This window comes from Panthera uncia (genome assembly GCF_023721935.1).
Source record: "Panthera uncia isolate 11264 chromosome E2 unlocalized genomic scaffold, Puncia_PCG_1.0 HiC_scaffold_20, whole genome shotgun sequence".
NCBI classification, from domain to species: Eukaryota; Metazoa; Chordata; class Mammalia; order Carnivora; family Felidae; genus Panthera; species Panthera uncia.
Window position 1 is genome coordinate 9,554,831 of NW_026057589.1, and position 25,030 is coordinate 9,579,860.

Here is a 25,030-nt window from a genome sequence, read left to right on the forward strand (position 1 = left end):
CATCATTTTAATGGAGTCTTGGCTGGGAGCAAAGATAAATTCATGTCATTATTGAAGTTTTGCTAATTGGCCATGATTAAGCCCATCATGCCTCACTTCTCTCAGAGCTCTGATTTAGTTCATCGGGGTTTGCTTTGCTTTGTTTTGCTTTTCTCTCTCCAAAGCCAATAGGTAGTCCTGTTTATAAACATGAGAATGTTTTATTTCTGCATTTTTTATTAATATTATCTTCATTCTAACACATTAATTAGGCACTGAAATTTTAAAAAAGGAAAACCCACAGTAGCCTGTTGTGGATTACTCTGGTGAATCCTTGTTTGTTATCAGTGGAAGGCTCACTTCTTAGGTGGCCCCCTTATGACTCCCTCCCAATGTTCACATGCTAGTGGGCTAATAATCCCTCCACTTGAGTGGTGCTAGGCTTGTGATTTGCTTCTTACCAATGGCACATGGCAAAGGTGATGGGTGTCCCTTCTGTGACTGAATTACAAAGGATTGTGACCTCCTCCTTGCTAGTTGGTTCTCCACTGCCCTCTCTGCTTGTGCACTTTGACGAAGTAAGTTTTTGTGTTGGAGACGCCCATGTGGCAAAGGACTAAGGGCAGATCCGTGTCAATAGCCAGCAAGAGACTGAGATCCTCAGTCCAGTAGCCCATGAGGAATTGAATCCTGCCAATAACCACATGTGCATGGAACCTTCAGATGACTGCAGCCCGGCTGATAGCATGATTATCACCTGTGAGCATCCTGGAGCAGAGAACCCAGCCAGGCTGTGCTGGGGCTCCTGACCTGCAGGAACCGTGAGATCATAGTGTGTGTTGTTCTAGCTGCTGAATCTTAGGGCGATTCATTACACAGCAAGAGCTAACTAATATACCGTTCCTAGGTCAGATTAAGTGTCCTTGGATTAGCGTCTCTTCCGTGTCCTGGATCCTGGATGTGGCTATGATTTTTAGTAAATGAAAGAGCCAGAGCATGGAGATTATTATCTGTAGATGAAAAACATCACACTAACCAGGAATATAGGCAGGAAGGTACCATTACTGCTCTTCTTCCTGTACTTGGGGAAAGCAAATACTGGGAAGGGGAGTAATTTCAGTCCCTGCCCCTCGTCCACAGCCTGACATCATTTGCCCAGCAGCACTGATGGGCTCAGAGACCTTGCGTCTGGCCCAGCCTGTGACTAGCACGCTGCCTAGGGATGTCATTAGTGTTTATCTGGGCCTCTGGCCAAACCCAATTGGCCAGAGTCATGTCCAGTCTCTCAAGGACAATTTTGGGTCTGTTTCCTTTGTAATTACACGGTGAGCAGCAAGATAGGTGGTACCATTACAGCAGTGAACTAGCCTGAAGGATGGCCTCTGCAGCTCCAGGGCTCCCGCTGACATCGGCCCAAGGGGCACATCTCCCTCAATAGTGGCCTTTTGCATGAGCATCTGGGCCCTGCTGGGCCGTCCATGTGGACGCATTGTTTGTTCTGGGAGGGAATTCATTTCACCCTTGAACTTTTGGATTCTATAGTCATGATTGTTTGCCAACTCCTTGGAATTGTTTCACACTGGCTAAAATATAGGGTATACGGGTGGGGAGAAGCAGCTCATGCATTGAACTTTGACTTTTATCCTGTCCCTGCTCTCCCACAGGGCACGCACCCTGGGTGCATCAGCTGTCTGCCGTGGGGCATGGGAAGCCCCTTGATAGGTATTTTTTCCAGCTTTATTGATACATGATTGACATAGAATATTGTGTAAGTTCAAAGTGTACAAGATGATGATTTGATACATGTATGTATTGCAAAATGAGTACCAAAATAAGGTTAGTTAACACATCCATCACCTCACATAATTACCATTTTGTTGTTGTCATTGAGAACATTTAAGGCTGTGTTGTGATGAGAACACTTAAGATCTCCTCTCGTAGCAACTTTCAAGTATACAATACAGTATTATTAACTATAGTCGCCATGCTGTACCCTGGATAAATAGGATAGAGAATAGTGTGGGCAATCGGGACAGGGGAGAAAGGATCTAGTTCAGACTGGACCTTAGGGAGAGCATTTCAAAACAGGAGTTTTGGCCTGGAGACCTGGAAACTAGGAAGGAGCCAGTCAAGCAAAGAGCTACATCTGGGGTTGGGCCCATCAGGCACAGTGGCCTGATTTGGGAGACTGGCATGTTCCAGAAATGGGTAGAGGGCTGGTGTGGCTGAGCACTGATAGAGGGTAAGTAGGAATGGTGTGAATGAGATTGGCAGGTCAGGGTGAATCTCAACATGTTTCTCCTCTATTGCCAAGGGGAGGGGGGAGGGAGATGCAGAAGCGGCTTTATGATGCCTGTACTCACATCTCCTCATTGTCTGGGCTGCCCTGTGGCTGTCTCTAGCAGCAAAAGGGATGGGAAGTATTATTTGTGGTAGGTCAGGAACAAGGAATATGAACTAGGATTTGAGGACCACAGAGTATTATCTTTGTTACAAGCAATGAAAAGCTATGAAGGGTATGTGTCTATCCATAAAACAATGAAGACATGTCTTATCTTTAAAATATTTTGAATTTTGAAAGGGGAGGGAAGAATGAGATCAAAAAGAAAATATCATAAATGTAAATTTAAATGCATGCACATACAAAATTATACTGTAGATTCTTCCAGGACTCATCCATATCTAAGGACATTTACTAAACACATTTAAGCATCTATCACTTGTGTATGTGTGTGTGTGTGTGGGGGGGGGCAGTTAAAATTATAATGGAAATCACAAGAAAGGTAAAAAAAGTTCAAGCAAAAGGGGTCTTAAAAGTGATGATAATGATGATGATGATGATAGTCATGAGCTGAGGAGTGAGATTCATGCAATCCTCTCCATCAGAGATTCATCTTCCAGGCATGAAGATGTGTTGTGAGGATAAAATGTTGTTTTGTGAGGATAAAATGTTCTGTTGTGAGGATAAAATATGGAAAAGGAAGGTGAGAAAGTATGCAGAAATTGCAAGTAAGCAACCCCATCAACAGAGATGAATGTCTGAACAGGGGCAGAGAAATGCAGAGGGCAGCCATCACATGCAGTCCCCGTGGTAGGACCAGCAGGTGGATGGCCAGCATGCAGAGGCTGGCCAGTATGACTCCTAAATTCTGGGTTAGTGGGTGACTTGCCAGATATGGCATGAAGAAGAGGAATGAGTACTGGAATTAGAAGCATCATATAGATCAAGACTTTAAAAATTTTGTAAATGATAGGTTAAGTAAGATGAAGCTTTAGAGGAAACTGAGTAAAAGGAGCTCCGGGGTCCCAGAGAAGCAGGACTGGTACCAGGAGAGAAACCTTCAGAGATCAGGTCAAGAGAGGTCAGGGCTGACAGGGGTCAACTGGATGGGCAAAATGGAAGCCACTGGTGACTTTGGTGCAGGCTGTTAGTGGTCTGGTGGGGACAAAAGATGGACTGCATAAGAATTTTTAAAAAATGCCCAGAAGATAAAGAAGAGAAGGCAGCAAACATAAATGGCTATTTGCTGAAATTAACCAGGACAGAGGGTGTGTGTGTGCGTGTGTGCGTGTGTGTGCGTGTGTGTGTGTGTGTGTGTGTGTGGTGTGTATGTGAGAAATGGGAGAAAATTGAGTGTTTATATGCTGAGGGGTATGAGTAGGGATAAAGCCAGGGTTGAAAATCTAGAAAGAAGGGATAATAGATCATGTAAGGACCTAAGTTGGTTTATTTTGGTTAAAAGAGTAGCCACACTATGTTATTAGTGATCAGACTTTAGCTGTAGTGTGTCGATAGAGGTTGACATGGGAGCTAATCTGCGAAGGGAGACACTTTGTAGAGTGTGATAGACGTGGGTAGGAGAAGAGGTCTTGAGCTGGGAAGGGACTTCTTAAATAGGATCCACAGAATGCCACCTATTGGCAAGAAATGGATAGATTTGTCTATATCAAAATAAAGGTTCTCTCACTTCCATGTGTACAGGAACCACTTGGAGGGCACCTTAAAAATAGATTCCCAGAGACAATAATGCAGTAGGTAAGTTGTATAAATTTACATTGAAATAAATTATTCTCTATAAAGGTCATACTCAAAATACATCTTATCCTAATTACCTTAGTGCATTTTACTTTCATGTGTGTTATTTTTGTCTGTTGTATCTGTACTTAGGTAATATTCTGTAATACTGTGCTACCATGCATCCCTCCCCAACTAACGTTTGTGTCTTGCAATCAAGCCATGGTGAGAATATTTACACCAGGGAAGTGGGCAAGAGGCCACAAATCAAACTACATCTCTCCCCCCTCGCTGCTCCCCTTTTGGAGAACTACTCGTTTCACATTTACCAGCACACTAGTGAATACGGTCTTTAAAGAAATCAGGAGTGGTATCAGCAGCGAGGAAAATCAAAGCATGAGCTATCTGAAGGGCAGAGAGAAAACTTTGCTTATTCATTGCCCTAGGAGTACTGTGGGTGGAGAACAGCAAGGGTGGAGGTATGGCAACCTGACCCAATCTTTTTGCACCCGTACACTCTCCACATTCCTTTGAAATCTTGTCTGGATAGTTGCAGCAAAAAGCAAAAGTGATGGGAAGCGAGTCTAGGGAAGGCTCCCAATTCTGTGCTGAACTAGCAAGCAAAGGATTCTCTGGCCAAGAGGTGAACCTAGTCAATGGTGCCCTCTAGTGTCAAAGAACACTAGGAAAACTGAGAAAGATTTCTCGTGATTTAGGCCCTGGAAACATTAACTTGCCTGGTCTTCCCTTCCTTTCTTTTCCTCTATTTTCTTTTTTTTTTTTTTTTAACGTTTATTTATTTTTGAGACAGAGAGAGACAGAGCATGAATGGGGGAGGGCCAGAGAGAGGGAGACACAGAATCTGAAACAGGCTCCGGGCTCTGAGCTGTCAGCACAGGGGCCCGATGCGGGGCTCGAACTCACGGACCGCGAGATCATGACCTGAGCCGAAGTCAGCACTCAACCGACTGAGCCACCCAGGCGCCCCATCTTTTCCTCTATTTTCTTTCCCCACTTACATTTCTCTGCCATCTGAGTCACTTTATACCACTCCCCCAACAAAAATATCTATTATTTTTTGAAAGATCTGAACTCTGTGTTGCTCCCAGGCAAACATTGATAATACAGAGTTGAATAGCATAAAGATATGCAGATCGGTACTTGCTTATCTTATATATAATAATTTGGAATGAATTTGTTTAGAAAAGCTGTAGCTCACATAAATCAAATGTTTCCTTGCTTTTGAAGCATGCCATAACTAATTTCATTTCTGGGGACGGGGCAGATGAAATCGTTTTCTTAGTGTGTTATAGTTTAACAACCCTAACTTATTCTCAAGTCTTATTATTATTATTATTTTATAAAGCTTCACCCACTGTGGGGCTTGAATTCACGATCCTGAGATCAAGAGTTGCACACTTTACCAGCTACCAGACAGGTGCTCCGTTCCAAGTCTTATGCTGTGCAGATATTTTTGTAAGGAAATGGTAGAAGAAATATCCTGCTCATAATTTCCTGGTGAGTAGAGTATCTCATTCTTTTATGAGAGCCTGTGTTCTGTCTTTTGTTTGAAGTGAAAGCAGTTGTACATGGCTGTGTTCTCATAGTTGCAGGGTCCTCCAGAAATTGGAGTGTGATTCTGAGGTTGCTGTTTTCCTGCTGGAAAGGTTTACTTTGCATCTAGCACTTTGGAGACATAATATGGTAGCTCCTCAACAGGATTACTTTTCTTTTGTCCCTTTAGTGATTGGTGGGCTGAGCAGAATTAACATTGAATTCATTGGCCCAAAGTTGTTCCATTCTGATAGTTTCCATCTTTGCATTGAGGACAACTAACTTCTGGGGTGCATGGGTGGCTCAGTCAGTGGACTAACTTCGGTGTCCGACTTTGGCTCAGGTCACGATCTCATGGTTCAGGAGGTCTAGCCCACATCGGGCTCTGTGCTGACAGCTCGGAGCCTGGAGCCTGCTTCGAATTCTGTGTCTCCCTCTCTCTCGGCCCCTTCCCCGCTTGCGCTTTCACTCTCTCTCACTAAAAAATGAATAAACATTAAAAAGACAAAAGGATAACTAACTTCTAAGTTCAGGGATATTTCAGATGTTATTTATCACACAAAATCAGTCAGTCTGCAGCGTTCGTTCAAAGTGGAAGTGAAAGTACTGTTAACAACTATGGATGCAGGATCCAGACTTTGGATCAGACCTGTTCCAGGACATACTTTTTTAGTAATTTTAAAAATGGAGATAGTTTAGAAATCTGATCTTGAGAAGGCTACGCTATACAAACACAAGGCTTTTTTCCAGGTGAGGGTCATGGGTTTTGTAGTCATTTCAGCTGCTATCTGTATAAGCAAGACTCCATCAATAACCTTATGAGGGTCACTCTTTTATATAGGATGTCAATTTTGCCTTAGAAAATGAGCCTAAGTGACTCTAGAGGCTACAAACTGTTTTTGGTAGAAATAGAGGATCCTGTTAGAATGGTAGAAGTTAATTGAGGGCACCTGGCTGGCTCAGTTGGTAGAGCATGGGACTCTTGATCTCAGGGTTGTGAGTTCAAGCCCCATGTTGGGTGTAGAGATTACTAAAAAAAAAAAAAAAAAAAAAAAGAAAAGAAAGAGTTAATTCTGCCCATTTGTGGGCCAAAGTATTAAATACATTAAGGAACAAGTATTAAATACAACAAGGAATGAGGCCTGGGTATTTCCATGGTCTTAGATGTTCAACAAACTTTCCAATTTATGAAATGGTGACAAAGTTAAAAGCCTGTGGCATTGTGTTGTTACAAGACCCTGGAAAGCTTTTTGAGTACAGATTATATTACTTATCTGGGCTGAATCCTGTGTGGTCTTTAACTGCCCCCTGAACCTTACATAAGTAACACACTCTTTGGGATGACCTCTTCATTCCCCAGCTAGTCTCAGAAACATACTGGCTCGTTCCTGCCCATTTGCCAGGCAAAGTTAATGTTCCAGGTTCCTCAATTCTGTTTGAAACCTGGTAACCAAATCTCAAAAGCTTCTTCACCACTCGTGTGGTTTGAAATATATCTCAGGCTTTGACTGTTATTTCAAATTTCTTTTATTCGGTTAAGGTACAACAACCCTGACTTTTGCCTGCTGAAATAGACAAGCAAAGTTGGTTCTCCATAGTTCTTTCCTTGACCATCCGTTTTGTCTCCGAATCTTAATGAACCTTGAAGTCAGCCCTTACGTGGGTATGCTTCTATTAAGTAGAATAAAAGTTTATCTACATATTATACTGTCAACTCCTGATTTCTACTAATTAGCTCTTTGTTAAAAATTTTTCTTTTTTACACTTACTTTTGAGAAACAGAGTGAGACAAAGCGTGAGCAGAGGAGGGGCAGAGAGAGAAGGAGTCACAGAATCTGAAGCAGGCTCCAGGCTCTGAGCAAGCGGTCAGCACAGAGCCTGTTGCGGGGCTCAAACCCACAAACTGTGAGATCATGACCTGAGCCGAAGTCGGATGCTCAACCGACTGAGCCACCCAGGCGCCCCATAGCTCTTTAGAATAAAGATGGAGGTTTCTGGTAACTTTTTGAGACATTAGAACACCGGAAAGTGGTTTCTGAGATTCAGTTGACTTAGTTTTAGTGCCATTTTATTATATTCTTAAATCTTTGAACATTGGCAATCCATTTAGCACATTAGAGAACCCCTAAGTTCTAAGTGCTTAAGAAAGGAAATTAATATGACAGGACCTACTGTAGGTCTAATGATTAAGTACCTTATTTGTTCTGAGCCCTGAGCACTTGTTTTGGGGAAACTGTTCCATCCTCAGTAACCTCCCCCACTAATCTTGTGGTCTAATGTACCTGCGCCTACCGCAGTAACCATGCCCCTTATGAAGAACTGCTCTAGGGACTTCACAGATGACAAACCTGAGGCACAAACTAGGACACAGGACTTCTGGGCTGTTGAGAGCTCTTCACACCATCAGGATGTTTTTAAACAAATGAGACTCTCTTTCATGAAAGATTCCAAGTCTTAAATAACTTAATAAAAAATTTTTTTTGAGGTTTATCCATTTTTGAGACAGAAAACAAGCAGGGGAGGGGCAGAGAGAGAGGAAGACACAGAATTGAAGCAGGCTCCAGACTCGGAGCTGTCAGCACAGAGTCCAACACCGGGCTTGAACCCAGGAACCACGAGATCATGACCTAAGCTGAGGTCGGATGCTCAAATGTTTGAGCCACCCAGGAGCCCCTAAAATAACTCTTTAAGGCAACTTCAATGAAAAAGGAAGTCTTGGCTGCTTGTGAGAACAACTGCCACTCCCAGAATCAAAAACGACTAGAACACAGACTTAAAAACCAAGTCATTTAATTGTGTCTTCAAAGGTAAACAATATTCGGGGCTGGATCCCAAGCCCTGAGAATGCCAGAGCTGAGGGTACAGAGTTCAGAGGGTCAGGACTCAGGGTGTTCTAAGGCAGAGCACTTCTGGAATTCATGCATTCCGTTTTGCAAATTTGCAAACTGCCAGAAACAGACCCCAAGAGTCTTTTAAGATGGGGAAAATTGAACTTCCACTTTTATAGGTAAGAGTGAAGAGTACCAATAATGTTCCGTTTACCTCTCCTCACTTTTCTCACATGACCGGAAGCCTGAGCTGGCGTGTCCCACACACACGGCAGCCTAAGCTGCGGTTCAGGTGCGAGCTCAGTGCCTCTGTGCACTCCCTTCCACGCTGCAGCAAGAGTGACCCGGGGCAGAGAGCTCTCAGCAGTACAGCTTTTAACAAGCACGTAAAGTAAAAAGAACCCTCTAGTGGCACACTGAGTTAGTTTATAAGATTTTAATTTACAAATTAAAAAGCTACATGTTTTATTTTTTCTCCTTTTTCTCTTCTTTCTTTCCGTCACTCTTTTCCTTCTCTTTTTCTTTCTCTTTGTCATCTTTCCTATCCTTTTTGCTTTCTTCTTTTTCCTGCCCTTCTTTCTTCTCTGCATCCCGGTTGGCAATTTTGTTGTTGATGAGGTTGTGCAGGGCAACCACAGAACGGATCAACGAGGCCAAATACACCACCACCATCTGGTCGTTGGTCTTCAGGTAAAAGGCCTTGACAAACTCCTGGAGGCTGACATCCGGCAGCAGGTTGAAGACGTCCTGTAGCTGGTAGATGATCTGGTGGTTGATGGGCAGCTTGCCCGTGGCCACTTTCTCCAGGTAGCTCCTGATATCCAGAAGCTTGGAGTTCAGTCCCTTCAAACCATGGACCTGGTTTGTGATCCGCTGGGAAAGAGTGCCCACTGTAGTGTCTTTGATGTCTCTGTAACAAGAAGGCAGGCAAAAGCATCGGTGCATTGTATTATCACACAGGGTCTCAGAATCCAGGCAAACACCCAGCTTCGTGGGGAGGGGCAAGTTTTCAAAAGAAAAATGTTACTTCATCATTCTATCAAGATAAAGTGCCTTAATTTTGTTTTTATTTGGAGGCATACATTTTATCTTTCTCATCACAAGGCATTTCTCAAAAAACAGGAGAACTAAAAATGAAACCATTTCACTTAAAAAAAAACAAAACAAAACTATTTCAACTTCCATGAAAAGGGTGCCATTTTCTCCATCCTCATCTGTATGATGTTGTGAGGAGCCTAAATCAGTCAGGACTAAATTTTGAACTGGAAGGAATCTTATTTGAGAAAAACTATGACCCTTTTGAATTGAGTGAGGGTTACAGTATCTTAAAATAAAAATCCATCCTCACACGTAGATTGTCGGCAGGCTACCTTCCCCGAAAACCACACGCACGGCAAGAGCACACATCTGCACATCTTCACACATCTGTTCCTGTCACGTCAATACTGCAGTTGCCCACCAAGATGTATTACCCACAATCATAAATCGTGACTCAAGACACCCTAGAAATGTTCCGGGCCTAGAGCCCAGATCTCTCTACTCCTGACAGAGCCTCTCGGGCCGCTTATGACTCTGACGCCATCGTGAGGCTCACCGTAACAAGTGCTCCACTCCGACTTCCTCAGCTTCCTCTGCTCCAATTTCACTGGTCACGTGCTCAAATGTTTTTGAGGTTGGAGTTCCATCCTAGGAGAGGAGGCTTAACCTTGGTTATTTGCTTAGAAGCACAATGGCACCCACTCCTTCTCACACCTTGGTTCCTCTGCTTTCAGTCAAATCACCTCCCGGGTACAGTACTAACTAGGTTTCCATGTGCCGGCAGAAATGGGGGAGTTTGCTTTGAAAGCTTCATCTTCTAAGCTGACATTACAAATGGCCCTGCCCAGTGTTTCCGCAGAAAATCTTGACAATCCCTTAAGACCACCGTGGGGATGGACACTCGAGGAAGTCTTCATTAACTTGATTCTTAAAGCATATAATCCTTTCTAGAATAGGCAGTATACACAATACCTGTACTGGAAACAAGCTCATGTCAGATAATCTTTTAACGTTCTACTGTCCCTCAGATCCAGTGATGCCAGAGCACCAAAACAATGCAGTCAGAACCAGCTTTCCGGTGGCCTGAATTAATCAAAGGATCTGTCCAGGAATGTGGTTCACTGTATCACCTGGGGACCTCCTGATGGGGCTGTGGAGCAACTTTCCACAGACCCTGTGCCAGAGAAGAGGCTGTACATCTTCTGTAAAGGCTACGAAGTGTCTGCCAAGGCAGGAGGGCATAGCAGTGAGGGCACATTCTGCAGCCAGACAGCCTGGGTTCTATGGGAGCTGTGGGACCTTGGGAAAGTCACTTAACTTATATTAAGTGGTGTAAATGTTAGCAGTAATTATTTTATCCAGGACAGTGTGAATCCTGCAAATGCCATTTATGTCTTTACTTTGGAAGCTAGAATGGCCAGGACTTCATGGCACGGCTTTCCAGGTGCTCATTTTCCCTTGGCTTCATCTTCTGTTATGGCCTTCATGTCCCTTCCATCCCTTATTGAAAAATCTTGCTTTTGTGTGTATGGGTGTAAGAACTTCTAACTCTTTTTGGAAAGGGCAGGGTAAAATTAACTTAAAAATTGTATCAGACCAAGGATGAAAGCCTTATTTCAACAGGGGAATAAATCTCCTAAGCTCCCTAGTGGTAAGGCAAAAAGAGAAGCAGGCGGATAGAGCTCCGTGCAAGGAACATTTGCAGGGAGTTAACCTAAAATCTTTTTCCTGATTTAATAGCTGGACATAAGGATTAAGACTACCTATCTAAATCCAGACTTTATCCTTTAGATTTTTGACTTTGGAAATTCAAGATTGAGTTCAAGTGCAAAACTTTATGCTCACAACAAAACACATATATTTTCACACCACGTGCTACCCTAGAATCAGAGTTTAGTTTTCTTGGAAATAGGGAAAAGCTATCTTCTGGTACCTCTTCGTGTCTACACCTGAAGCGCAAGCTAATGGACCATACAGCAGGTATTGGATGCTGTGGAGTGGAACATTCAGGCGTCAAATCACACAGATGGGTCCTGCCATCTAGCTCCAGGCAGCTCTGACTCACTCTATTAGAAAACCTCGATCTTATCCGCAGGGAAGGAAAATCATCAAGGAGAAAGCAATGCTGGCCCAGGGGGAGCAGAACAGTGGAAACTACATTAGATTAAGACGAAACTCACCAGGCTTTGCACTTAACCGTGCTGTCAACATCTCTGGACAAATACATGAGGAGGACTCTGGGCCTCAATTTCATTTGTAAAAGGGGATTTTAGATTTGTATGGTCCTGTCAATTTCTAAAATTTGGGGATTCAAAAACTCAAGGGGGAAAGAAACATAGTATCAAACTGTTGACAGAAATCAACAAACTACTCCTTGTTGGAGAGAAAGGATTAAAACAACAAAAAATCTGAATAGTCCAATAAGCAAAAAATCTAATCTCCGAGGCTCATAGCCAGATGACTTACATCGTGAACTTCTTCCACCGAAATATATGCTTCTGTGGGCAGTCCCAGGTCCTTTGGCTTCACGTCAATAATGACCAGTACCTGGCAGAAAAATACACTTTAGCAAACCAGCTCACACCAAGCATAAGGAATAATCACAGCCATCCTTCTGATGAGGATTACTGAAGCTATTCATTCATTCAACCAGATATGAGCTGGAATTTTCAGCAGAAACGAGTCTACATTTCACATGATCCCACCATTTTCTCTGCTCTTCGCCCCCACCCATTAACAAGCTGAGAGGTAGTACAGTGCGGTTATCAAGTCTAAGGAAGTCCGAATCAAGACAGGCAACATTTTGGTCCCATCCCCAACATGTATGAGACCTTACTAACCACTCTGAACCTCACTTTTCTTGTTAAGAGGGTAAAACCCCATATAGCTATTGGGAGGATTAAGCACTTAGCACACGTTTACCGTTGCTTATAAGTATCTTGGGTTAGTGTAAACTGTAGAAAACAGTACCAATTCGGGATGCCTGGGTGGCTCAGTTCATTTAAGTGTCCAACTCTTGATTTTGGCTCAGGTCATGATCTCACCCTCCCACCCCATCCATCCCCAGCTAAGTCAGGCTCTGCACTGACAGTGTTTATCAAAATAAATTAATTAACAAACTAAAAAAAAAAAAAAAAAAAGAAAGAAAAGAAAATGCTACCAATCAACACAAGCAGTTTATAGAGAAAAAGCAGTGAAATGATTTGCTATCCAAATCCAAATGCTTACATAAGTTAGCAGGCAAGGAATATCACTCAAGAGTTTTAAAGACAGAGTGAACTTACTGAGTTAGGGCAGTATCTCTTCATAAGTTCATTAATGGCGATGTCATTCTTGTGTAGTTTAGGGCCTGTGTGGTACCACCCAACGATTCTTTCTCTGGCTGGGAAGGAAAACATTAATGGTTTTGAACTGTTACATGAAGATCTATATAGAGTTCCCTCCAAAAGGGTGGTAAGATCTCTAGTCCTTATGTTCTCTATCTTTTTCAAAATTCCAGACACCTATTTTAAGCCTTGACATACTTGTGAAATCTAAAACTCAGGAATAGAATTCTCAGAAAATAAGCAGTGAGGGAAATCCAGAGACACCCACATCTCAGACTAGTTGAGGCCAGTCCATGAAACCAGAAAACAATTCCAAGGCAATATGTAAACAAACGCAAGTCTCTGTCACACATATTAGAACCGTGAGCTGTGGGGGGAGCTCTAAGAGCTATGTGGTTGCTCTAAGGAAATAAAACAAAGATGACACGTGACAGAGAGACAGATTTACCGTGGTGGTACTTAAGCTCTAGGGGCAGGTGGATTTCATTTGATAGTGCTTCACTTTTCTGCTGCAGAGGGCTAGATCTCTTACCCAAAACCTAGGCCGGTCTAGCTGGTCTTAATTGCTACTCTAGTTTCTCATTTATTCCGCCTCATTCCTTTACTACCACTAGTCTTAAGACTAGCTAAGTGAAAGAGCCCTTGACATTAAACAAAGAGAAGGGAATACATAGAAAAGGAAAAAAAACCCCACAGCACATCAGGGGCATGTAGCTGGGCATGCATACACAAATACACACAGATATAAATCAATACCTTCTTTAAAAAATCAATCAATCAAGACATACCATTGACCTTCTTAAACATTCCATACATGTTTTCCAAATAATCATGGTCTAAAAACCAGACAGAATCATCTTTGTCATCTTCATCAAAAGGTACTATGGAGAAAAAATAAGTAGGACGTAGTTTAGGGTGCTAGACAGAACTCTAGGTCATATGTTACAGCTGGAGACCCAAGGCCACATCTGATCGATATGTTTGGCTTGTTCAACACAGCATTAAAATTACTTTTTAAGTTGCTGTTATTAAAAACTGGGAGATTTCATATAAAAATCCAGACTTCCACTTCTCTTGAAACTGAAAGACCTGGCAATAACTGGCTAGAGCCAGATAGAGGACCCTCCTGTCCCCACCTTAACAGGGACACAAGCTCATCAGTCTGCTAAAAGCCCTATCACTTCCCAATATTTCCCTTTAACAAATAACATTACTGCTCGGTCCTTTCAGATACTGGAGATTGTGACCTCAGGTCTACAGTTTATTCCAGACCAATTATTTTGTTCTTTGTTGTTAATCATAAAATACATGGATACATTCTTTTTTTTAATTTTAGAGAGAGTGCACACATGGATGCCAGCAGGGGAGAGGGGCCCAGGGAGAGAGAGAATCTTCAGCAGGCTCCAGGCTCAGCCCAGAGCCAGATGTGGGGATAGATCCCATGACCTTGGGATTATGACCTGACTTGAAATCAGAGTCAGACGCTCAACTAACTGGGCCAGCCAGAAGCCCCTGGATACATTCTTGTAAAGATTCATGATGCTGAGTAAAAGGTAATATTCTCCATCTTCCCCTTGCCAACCCATGACCATGGTTAACAGTTTACAGGGATTGCAAGGTTACGACATCAGAGCTGCCTACTTTTATAAAGTTTTGCTAGAATATAGCTACCCCTTTGTCAACATACTGTCTACAGTTGCTTTTCTGCTACAGTAGCAGCACTGAGCAGTTGCAATGGAGACTCTCTGGTCAGGAAACTTAAAATATTTACTATTCAGTTCAGTGAGTACTCTTTAGCCTCCCTTTTCTATACTTGAGCAATTCTGCCATTGAATTTCTGGGTTGTAGTAAAAATGGAAACCATGAGGGTTTCTTTTTTTATTTTAAAGCTGTTTGACATTTTAACCACGCTCAGAAAAATGTAAAAGTTGTCTTGTACCTGCAAAACTGTTGGATACATCGAGTACTTTCTTTTGCCATGACCCCAAAAGCACACCAACGACACGCTTCTGGTTTCCAACCTTGCCTATTCTGAGGGAGAAAGCAGAAGGTCAGTCTGACAGGCACACAGAGAGGTGAAGCCAACAATCAGATACTCAACAGGAAATATCAATGGTATAGATACAAGTTAGTTTACCTGCGATCTAATCCCAGTAAACAAATGTGTCAGGTCCCTAATATTAAAACTTAATAAATATAATAGGTAATTCACGAACTTTGTACACTGGCATTTTTTACCCACTTGTTATTTCTAAGAAATAACATGCTTGTTAACATTTCAAACTTTACAAAGTTTGCAGTTATTCATCTTAAATGGAGAAATGAAAATGGAGAAAATAAAAACTCCCCAGATCATTAAGAGTTTTAAAATGTTATTTGGTTGGTGTTTGAAAAATACATTTCAGTTATGCTACCACCTTTAACTTTTTCTTTTGCAGCTTTCTCCTTTAAACTTTTCCCATCTTCTCAATCCTCAAATATTTTCGGAGATAAAGATGCTAATGTAGAACCACTTTTATGGTCTGGTGTGCCAACTGTTCTCTGGATTATCTAGCCCACGAGGACAAGCCCCACTAGAAGTTACAATTCTTTGTACCATCTAGGGGCTCAGACACTGGGTTCTGACGCTGAGTTAATGCGTGTGCCATCTGGTCTCTGTGAATGGCTTCATCAGGCAGAGGTCAGATGTGAGCTGGTGACGTACTTACACTGAGAGGAGGGTTGAACAAGTGAGAAAGATTTTACTTCAGCATTTCTATCTACCTGTCAAACCTCCTCAGTGATTTTTGTCTTCAGGAGCTACAAGTGTTTCACTTATGCAATCTCATTTCAATGAGATCTTCACATAGGATTCTCCTTTAACCGCTAGCAAATGTGAGGCACAGACACAAAACAACTTCATGTTCAAAGGAAAGACAAAGGTCACTCCAATGTGAAACGAACCACAATTCCTTAACAGTCACTGCATTTAATGTATTAATTTTTCTAAACATACAACTCGGAAAAAAAATCTTTTATTTTTTATTATTTTTGAGAGAGACAGAGTGTGAGCGGAGGAGGGGTAGAGAGGGAGACACAGAATCCGAAGCAGGCTCCAGGCTCTGAGCTCTCAGGACAGAGCCCGACAAGGGGTTCAAACTCACAGACTGCGAGATCATGACCTGAGGTGTAGTCGGTGCCGCCCAACTGACTGGGCCACCCAGGTGCCCCACGGCTCCGCAACTTTATAAATGCTTACTAAATTTGGGATTTGGGTCAAACCAAGTTAAGGATTCTATATCCCTGGTGATTCTGAATTTTTGGGAAATCTCAGGCACTGAATTTCCACATTTGCAAGGAAACTTCCACACCATGTGCTTTTCTTTTGGTCTACAAAAACCCATGGTTTTTAAAACCCTACATCTATTATGACAGTAGCCAGTAGTGTCTGCACCATGTCATCTGAACAGAACTGAAATTAGCAGCCCCTTAGCACCTCTAGTTCCTATGGGAGAAAAATAGTAACTACTGTACAGTGGGAATGCCCTCATATCCTGTTAGACTGAGGGCTCTACAAAGCAGTGGAAATGGGGACCCCAAGCCTTAAGGAGTCTTGAGGGTTTTGTTTGTTTTGTTTTAGCTCTGGCTGAATGAGGAGTTGTACAAGGCAAGTTGCAGGAGAATAGGTGCTTCAACAACTGACTTTGTCTTTACACTTGCCAATTCAAGTAATTATCTTGTAAAAGTTATGAACACGTGTAACAGGTCCAGCGGGAAGAACAGCTCCAAAACAAGCAAAGCGAAGGCGGAAGAAACATCTGTGGAATGTTTTATCTTTATTCATTAATGCCCAAATCTCCTAATGCTCTTATTTTTAAAAGAAACACTTGACAACTAATCTACACTTTAAGTTCCCATCAAAACAGATTCCTGCTTAGAAACCACAGCTCTCCCCGGGAGCCCTTCAGGGTACTGAGACCAGAATTTTGGTGACAGCCTTCAGAGGCACAGAAGCACAAATCTGCAGCGTTTTCCTACGAGGCACCGAGTCTTTCTGGTGAAAAGGGGCGGACGAAGTGACAGATGGGCACGAGGCCTGGGGGATCAGGGCCAACTGAAGCTTGCCCCCATATTCTGGCAGCGTACGGAGTTGGGTAAAAGGGGCAGTCCGGACCGCGGGGTGCCGGTTGGGGACGGGGGGACGATGCTGGGTGATTCAGGCTTCGTGATCCGAGGGTGGTCCGGGCCCCTGGGCGAGTCAATGCCACCCCCGGCCCATCAGCACTCCCGCCGCCGCCGCGCTGTCCCAGCGTGCCAGTGACTCAGCAGCGGCGATCCCGATAGGCCGCCCCGCGCACCCGCTCACCGGTTGAAATGATCCACCACACTGAGCAGCACCAAGGGGTGAACTACCACCTTCTGCACAGCCAGCTCCGGCATCGCGACACACGCCGCCCGCCAGGCCCCGCTCCTTGCGACCCGCAAACACCGGCAGCCTCAGGGACTCTCGCGGATCCTCCAGGCCCGGCTCCTCCTCTTCCGGCTCGGCCGCCGCCACGGTTCCCTTTTTCCGCTCCCAGAGCGCCCCGCGCGCCGCCCCGGGTTTTCGCGCCAGCTGCCATCTTGAGGACGGGAAAGGTCGCGGGCAGGTGGGGCCCGCCTTGGGTGACTCGCTGGGAGATTTCCTGGTCTTCGAAGCTAAAGGCACACTGGAGACTGAGAAAAAGGTTGACCTCCTGGTATTGGGCCTGCGCTGTCACTTGCAGCGGCCTTTCGCTTTAGTTCCTTCGCAGTTCACACCCTTCCCCCCAATCCTTACGCTGTGTGAAGACTGCAGAAAAAAAATACTAGAAAAAAATAGTAATTCATATCCACCACCCAGAAAATGTTCACCTTTATTTCATGTCAGAATTCTCCAGAATTTAACTCTAAATCTCTAGGGATGCCTGGCAGGCTCAGTTGGTGGAGCCTGCAACTCTTGATCTAAGGGTGGGAATTCAAGTCCTACATTGGGTGTAGAGCTTACTTCAAAACAAAACCTCAGAAGGGATGAATCTCTAACATGAGGGCACATTCTTAAAGTGGGTTTGGTAAATTTATCTCATTTTTATTGTTGGGGAATTTCCCCTTAATATTTACTGTGGACACTTTGCCGATGATCAACCTGTTTTTATTTTTCCACTTGTTTATATTACCATTTAACTGGGGCTAGAAAAGTTCAATTTGTGCCTTGAGTCAGACCATTCGGGTTGTTTTTCACATAAAAGCTTAGGTAAGGGTTGAAGTAACTGAAAAGTAATACGAAATATGTTTTGATATTTAGCTAGGAAAGAAAAAGACTAAGGATAATGTAGCAGGTGAAGACAAGCATATTTGCAGAAAGGCAAATTATTTAAATTTCGTGCAAGTTTACATTTCTAATTCTGAGTTGTATGTGTAAACAAAAACAATACCTAAGCGTCTTGAATGCTTTGCTTATTGTTTGCCCTGTCTTTAAACAACTTTTACCTTCCCCGTGGCTCCAGAGGATCTGACCTCTCTGAAGAATAACCCGGAGCCTTTTGCTCTGAATCTTGGCCTCCTTCCAGTATAATCAGGGAGCTTTGAGTATTCATTTCTGGGTCCTACCCATTAAATTCATTAAATGTACTCTTCCTCCTTTTGGGAACATTGCTTTGCATTTTCATTTGTTTTAATATTTGTGATTTGGTTAATAGTAATTGCTACTACTTGAGAAAACAACTTTAAGATTAAGAAAATGTAAGTCAGTCCCCATTGTGTGATGTGGTAAAGCATGCTTGAGGGGTTTTAGTGCCTGTTTTAAAGTAGATATTCTTGGGGTTCCTGAGTGGCTTAGTGGATTAAGCAGCCAACTCTTTGGCATCTGCCGAAGTCATGATCTGGAGCCCCATGTCGTGCTCTGTGCTCACCGCACGGAGACTGCTTCGGATCCTATGTCTCTCTTTCTGGCCCTTTCCCACTTGCTCTCTCTCTCTCTCAAAAATAAATAAACATTAAAAAAAATTACAAGGTAGATATTCTTGTTTCATCTCTTCTATGGTGTTCAACACAGGATAGACATGTATCTGTTATGGAAAGAACTTGGAAAGATTCCTTCCCCCCAATTTTGTAATTAAAAATATAATAGTGGGGCGTATGGGTGACTCAGTCAGTTGAGCGTCTGACTCTTGGTTGGGCTCAGGGCGTGAGCTCATGGTTCATGAGTTCGAGCCCCGTGTGGGGCTCTGTGCTGGCAGTTCAGAGTCTGCTTGGGGTTCTGTCTTTCTCTCTCTCTCTCTCTCTCTCAAAAACATAAGTAAACTTTAAAAAATCAAAAAAATTAATAGATATCAGAAGATCAAAGATTGATTTTGATTTTTCTCGTGTCAAGTAAGGCTTAAGAGTTGGAGCCTCAAAGTGTGCCTGGGTGACTCAATTGTTTAAGTGTCTGACTTTGGCTCAGGTCATGGTCTCACGTGCATTCAAGTCAGGGCTCTGTGCTGACAGCTTGGAGCCTGGAGCCTGCTTTGAATTCTGTCTCTGCCTCTCTGCCCCTCCCCTACTCACACTCTGTCTCTCTCTAAGATAAACATTAAAAAAAATAATAAATAAAAGTCCTTAAAAAAAAAAAAGAATTGGAGACTTAAGAAAGCTTTTTTTTATATATAAAAAAGCTAAAATATGTAGAATTTAAAGAAGATGCCTTGAAATCATAAGGAAGGTATTTTCTGTGTTGCTCTCTCCCCTCCTTTTTTTTTTTTTAAATGGAACTGACTTGAAATAATATTTGATACTGTAGCCACTACTGGATGCTGAATTCATTCAGAGGTATGCAGAATGTTCACCAAATTCTAGACTTAACCTGATGAGAGCTTAAGGATAATACATTTTCCTCTCCTTTGATCCTCTTTGTTTTTCTTTTTTTAAAAAATGTTAAATTCTTCTTTTTCCAGATTGATTGAGACATAATTAACATATAACATTGTGTAATTGTAAGGTGTACAACATGATTTGATACACATATATATTGCAAAATGATTACCACAATAAAGTTAGTTAAGACCTGCATCACCTCACATAATTCTCTTTTGTGTGTGGGGGGGCAGTGGAGAGAACATTTCTGATTTACTCTCTTAGCAACTTTCAAATACATAAGCCATTACTGTTAACTATAGTCACCATAGTGTACATTAGATCCCTATCTTACAGTTGGAAGTTTTCCCTTTTTTCACCAACATCTTGTTTCTCCAGCCCTTTCTATCTCTGGCAACCACTATTCTACTCACTCTTCCTGTAAGTTCAACCTTTGAAGATTCCACATATAAGCGAGATCATATAGTATTTGTCTTCTTGATATATTTCACTTAGCATAATGCCCTCATGGTCCATACATGTTGCAAATGGCAGAATTTCCTTCTTATGACTGAAATATATATATATGTGTATATGTATACATGTATATATAAACACATGTATACATATACACATACATATATATGTGTATATATATGTAAATCTATATACATAGACACACATATATATGGCATTTTCTTTATCCATTCATCCATTAATGAACACTTCTTCTGTATCTTGCTGTTGTGAATAATGCTACAGTGAACATAGGGGTACAGGCATCTCTTTGAAATAGTGATTTCATTTCTTCTGTATCCATGCCAGAAGTGGGTTGCTGAATCATATCGTAGTTATATTAGTTATTTGAGGTATCTTCATACTTTTTTCCATAGTGGTTTTACCTATTTACATTCCCATCAACAGTGCACAAATGTTCCCTTTTCTCCTCATCCTTGCCAACACTTGTTATCTCATGTCTTTTTAATAATAGCCATTTTATTATGGTGTGAGGTGATACCTCATTGTGGTTTTGATTTGCATTTCCCTGATGACTAATGATGTTGAGCTGATCATCTTATGTATCTGTTGGCCATTTGTATCTCTGGAAAAATGTGTATCCTGATCTGCCCATTAAAAAAATACTTATTATTATTTGTTATTGAATTGTATGAGTTCTTCATATATTTTGGATATTAACTCGTTATTAGATATAGGGTGTGAGAATATTTTTTTCCCATTCCCTAGGTTGCTTATTTTGCTGTACAGATGGTTTTCAGTTTCATATAGTCACACATTTATTTTTGCTTTTGTTGCTTATGCTTTTGGTGTCATGTACAAAATAGTGTTAAGATCAATGTCAAGGATCTATTTCTCCTATGTTTTCTTCTAGGAATTTTACATCTTAAGGTCTTACATGAAAATCTTTAACCCATTTCAAGTTAATTTTTGTTAGTGGTGTAAGATAGGGGTCCAGTTTCATTCTTCTGCATGTGAATATCTGGTTTTCTCGGCACCATTTAATAAAGAGACTATCTTTTCCCTATTGAGTATTCTTACTCCTACTCAGACTATTCTGGCTCTCATTCTGTTCTCTTGGTGTGTGCGTCTGTGTTTATTCCAGTACCATACTGGCGTATGGTAGCTTTATAATAAATTGTGATAGCTTTATAATAAAGTTTGAAATCAGGAGATAGGGTGGCTCCAGCTCCCCCCACCCCCAAGATTGCTTTGGGTATTTGGGGTCTTTTGTGGTTCCATACAAATTCTAGGATTGTCTTTCCTATTTCTGTGAGAAATGTCATTGGAATTTTGGTAGGGATTGCAAAGAATCTATAGATGGCTTGGGTAGTATGGACATTTTAACAGTATTGATTCTTCTGATCCATGAGCATGGGATAACTTTCCATTTATTTGTTTCATCTTTAATCTTTCATCAGGGTCATAATTTTCAGTGTATAGATCTTTTGCCTTTGGTTAAATTTATTCCTAAGTATATTATAGTTTTTGATGCTATTGTAAATGGGATTTTTTTAAACATTTATTTTCCAGATATTTTGTGGTTAGTGTATAGAATCCCAACTGATTTTTTTTAAATAAGCGTGTTTTTATTTATTTATTTTTTGAAATAGGCTCCACCCAACATGGGGCTTGAATCCACAACCCTGAGGTCAAGAGTCACATGCTCCACCAGCTAAGCCAGCCAGGAGCCCCAGAATCCCAACTGATTTTGTATCTTGCAACTTTACTGAATTTTTTATTGGTTCTAACAATATTTTGGTGGTCTTTAGGATTTTCTATATATAAGATCGTCTGCAAACAGAGACAGTTTTATTTCTTTCTTTCTGATTTGGATGCAATTTCTTTCTTTTTCTTGCCTAATTATTCTGGCCAGGACTTCCAGTATTGTGTGACTAGGATGCTGAGAGTGGCCACCTTTGTCTTGTTCCTGATCTTAGAAGGAAAGCTTTTAACTTTTCACCATTGAGTATGATGTTTGCTGTGGGCATGTCATGTACGGCAGTTATTATGTTGATGTATGTTCCTTCTATACTGAATTTGTTGAGAGTTTCAGTCATGAAATGGTGTTGAATCTTGTCAAATACTTTTTCTGATTTATTGAGATGATCATATATATATATTTTAAAGTTATTTGTCTATTTTGGGGGGAGGAGGGGCAGAGAGAGACAGAGACAGAGGATCCCAAGCAGGCTCTGCACCGTCAGTGCAGAGCCTGAAGCAGGGTTCAGACCCACAAACTGTGAGATCATAACCTGAGCCAAAACCGAGAGTCAGATGCTTAACTGACTGAGTCACCCAGGCGTCCCTGGAATGATCATGTGGTTTTAATTTATTAATGTGGTGTATCACATTTATTCTTTTGTGTGTGTTGAAACATCTTTGCATCTCATGTATAAATCTCACTTGATTGTGGTGTCTGATACTTTTAATGTGCCATTGAATTCAGTTTGTTATATTTTTGCTGAGAATTTTTGCATCTATATCTATCAGAGATATTGGCCTATAGTTTTCTTTTCTTGTATTATTCTTGTCTGGGTTTGATATCAGGGTAATGCTGGCCTAATAAAATTAAAAGTGTTCCCTCTTCAATTTTTGGATGAGGGTGAGAAAGATTGGCATTAATATTTCTTTAAATTCTTGGTAGAATTCAGTGATGGTATCAGTGAAACCATCTGGTCTTGAACTTTTATTTGTTGGGAGGTTTTTGATTACTGCATCAATCTTCTTATTTGTTATTACTCTGTTCAGATTTTCTCTTTCTTCATGATGCAGTCTTTTTTTTTTCTTTATATATATAATAAGACCTTAGATTGCACATAACTTGTTCTGAGAGTGTTCTGCAAGATGAGCAAGCATTTCTAATAAATTTTAAGTTGATAAATGAACAGTGTCTTGCAATATGAGTAGTATGTGACACTGAATGCCACGTGATCACAACTGAGCCAATGGTTCTTCTCTCTTTCTTGCTCGCTGGCTGTGGGATTGTGGGTGATTGTTTCTCATGCTTGGATGCTCGGTCTCAGGCCATGGTATTTGGCAGAAATCAGTGATTTTTCAGAATGTTGGAAGGTGTCCACAACTGGCACTAGTATATTTTTTGTTACTTGTAAGCACCTAAGAATAGTCCTTTGCTTTTCCAAACAAGAGTAAGCTTAGAAATGTTTTGCTGCATTCTAGGTCAGGCTGCCTGCAGATATAGACCATTTTCTCTGCTGCCTTATTGCCAGTTACGTTAAATACAGTATATGACAGGAGTTTATTAATACTGTACTGTTGTCAACATCTGTTAGTGATAGTGAAAGTTATCCTGCACAATAACCCTTCTCTTGTCTCCCTCATACCAGCCATGAAGGTTTTCAAAGGTAAGTGCAGTGGCACCTCGGTGGTTCAGTGGGTTAAGCATCCAACTTCACCTTAGGTCATGATCTTGTTCGAGTCCTGCATTGGGCCCTGTGCTGACTGCTCAGAGCCTGGAGCCTGCTTTGGATTCTGTATCTCCCTACCTCTCTGTCCCTGCCTCACTTATGCTCTGTCCCTCTCTCAAAAATAAATAAACATTTAAAAAATTTAAAATTAAAAGTAAGTGCAGGTTAATTTCTTTATTTTCCCTTATATTTTGTATTTTCTTTTTTATTTTTATAATATTACAGTATTGTAATCATTTTTATATGAATATACTTGGGTTGTGAAATGAATCATCTGAGCTTCCATTCTTTCTTTCTTTTTTTTTTTTAATGTTTATTCATGTTTGAAAGACAGAGAGAGACAGAGCACAAGCAGGGGTAGGGCAGAGAGAGAGGGGGACACAGAATCCGAAGCACACTCCAGGCTCTGAGTTGTCAGCATAGAGCCCGATGCGGGGCCTGAACTCACGAACCAGGAGATCATGACCTGAGCCGAAGTCGGACGCTCAACTGACTGAGCCACCCAGGTGCCCCTCGATTATTTCTTATGGGGAAATTCGCTTTGATATATGAATGCTTTGGATTACAAGCATGTTCCCGGAATGAATTATACACATAAACCAAAGTTTTACTCTATATTTTAAAGTTCATTTATTTATTTTGAGAGAGAGAGAGAGAGGGCACAAATGAAGGAGGGGCAGAGAGAGAGTGAGAGGGGTGGAGAGAGAGAATCCCAAACAGGCTCCACACACTGTCAGCATGGAACCTGACACAGGGCTTGAACTCAAGAACTGTGAGATCATGACCTGAGCTGAAATCAAGAGTCCGACACTTAACCAACTGAGCCACCCAGGTGCGTGTACGTGTGTATATTAGATATATAATATACACGCACATATACATGCATATGTACATACATGTACGTATGTGTGTATGTACATATATATATTTAAGTAAGCTCTATATCCAACTTGGGGCTTGAACTCACAACTCTGAGATCAAGAGTCACATGCTGTACTGACTGAGCCAACCAGGTGCCCCCATGATTCAGTGTTGGTATATTTCTGGGAATTCATCCATTTCTTCTAGGTCATCCAATTTGTTGGTATGTAATTGTTCCTGTAGCTTCTTATGATGTTTTATATTTCTGTGGTATTAATTGTAACTTCTCCTCTTTCATTTCTGATTTGATTTATTTGAGTCTTCTCTGTTTTTTCCCTTAGTCCAGTGAATGGTTTGTCAATTTAGTTTATCATTTACAAAATAAGTTAGTTTCAGTGATCTTTTCTATTGTTTTTCTTGTCTCTATTTCTTGTTATTTCTTTTCTTCTGCTAATTTTTGCCTTGGTTTGTTCTTTCTCTAATTTCTTGAGGTGTAAAGTTAGCTTGTTATTTGAGATACTTCTTTTTTCTTAATGTAGGTATTTATCACTATGAATTTCCCTCTTAGAACTGCTTTTGCTACATTGCATAGGTTTTTGTACAACACAAGGGATTGTGTTTCTACTTTCATGTATTTCAATATATATTTTGATT

The 25,030-nt window shown here is 41.5% G+C and overlaps 1 protein-coding gene across 1 annotated transcript; it reads right to left on the reverse strand.

Moving 5' to 3' along the window:
* Positions 1-8,321: 8,321 nt before the first annotated feature.
* PSMD7 (proteasome 26S subunit, non-ATPase 7) lies at positions 8,322-17,257 on the reverse strand. Its single transcript, XM_049622445.1, has 7 exons — positions 17,086-17,257; positions 14,680-14,771; positions 13,529-13,621; positions 12,699-12,796; positions 11,881-11,961; positions 9,971-10,062; positions 8,322-9,286 (listed from the first exon to the last, which is right to left on the reverse strand). Exons 1-7 carry the CDS (start codon positions 17,157-17,159, stop codon positions 8,842-8,844), a joined length of 975 nt encoding a protein of 324 aa, XP_049478402.1. The 5' UTR covers positions 17,160-17,257; the 3' UTR covers positions 8,322-8,841.
* Positions 17,258-25,030: the final 7,773 nt, after the last annotated feature.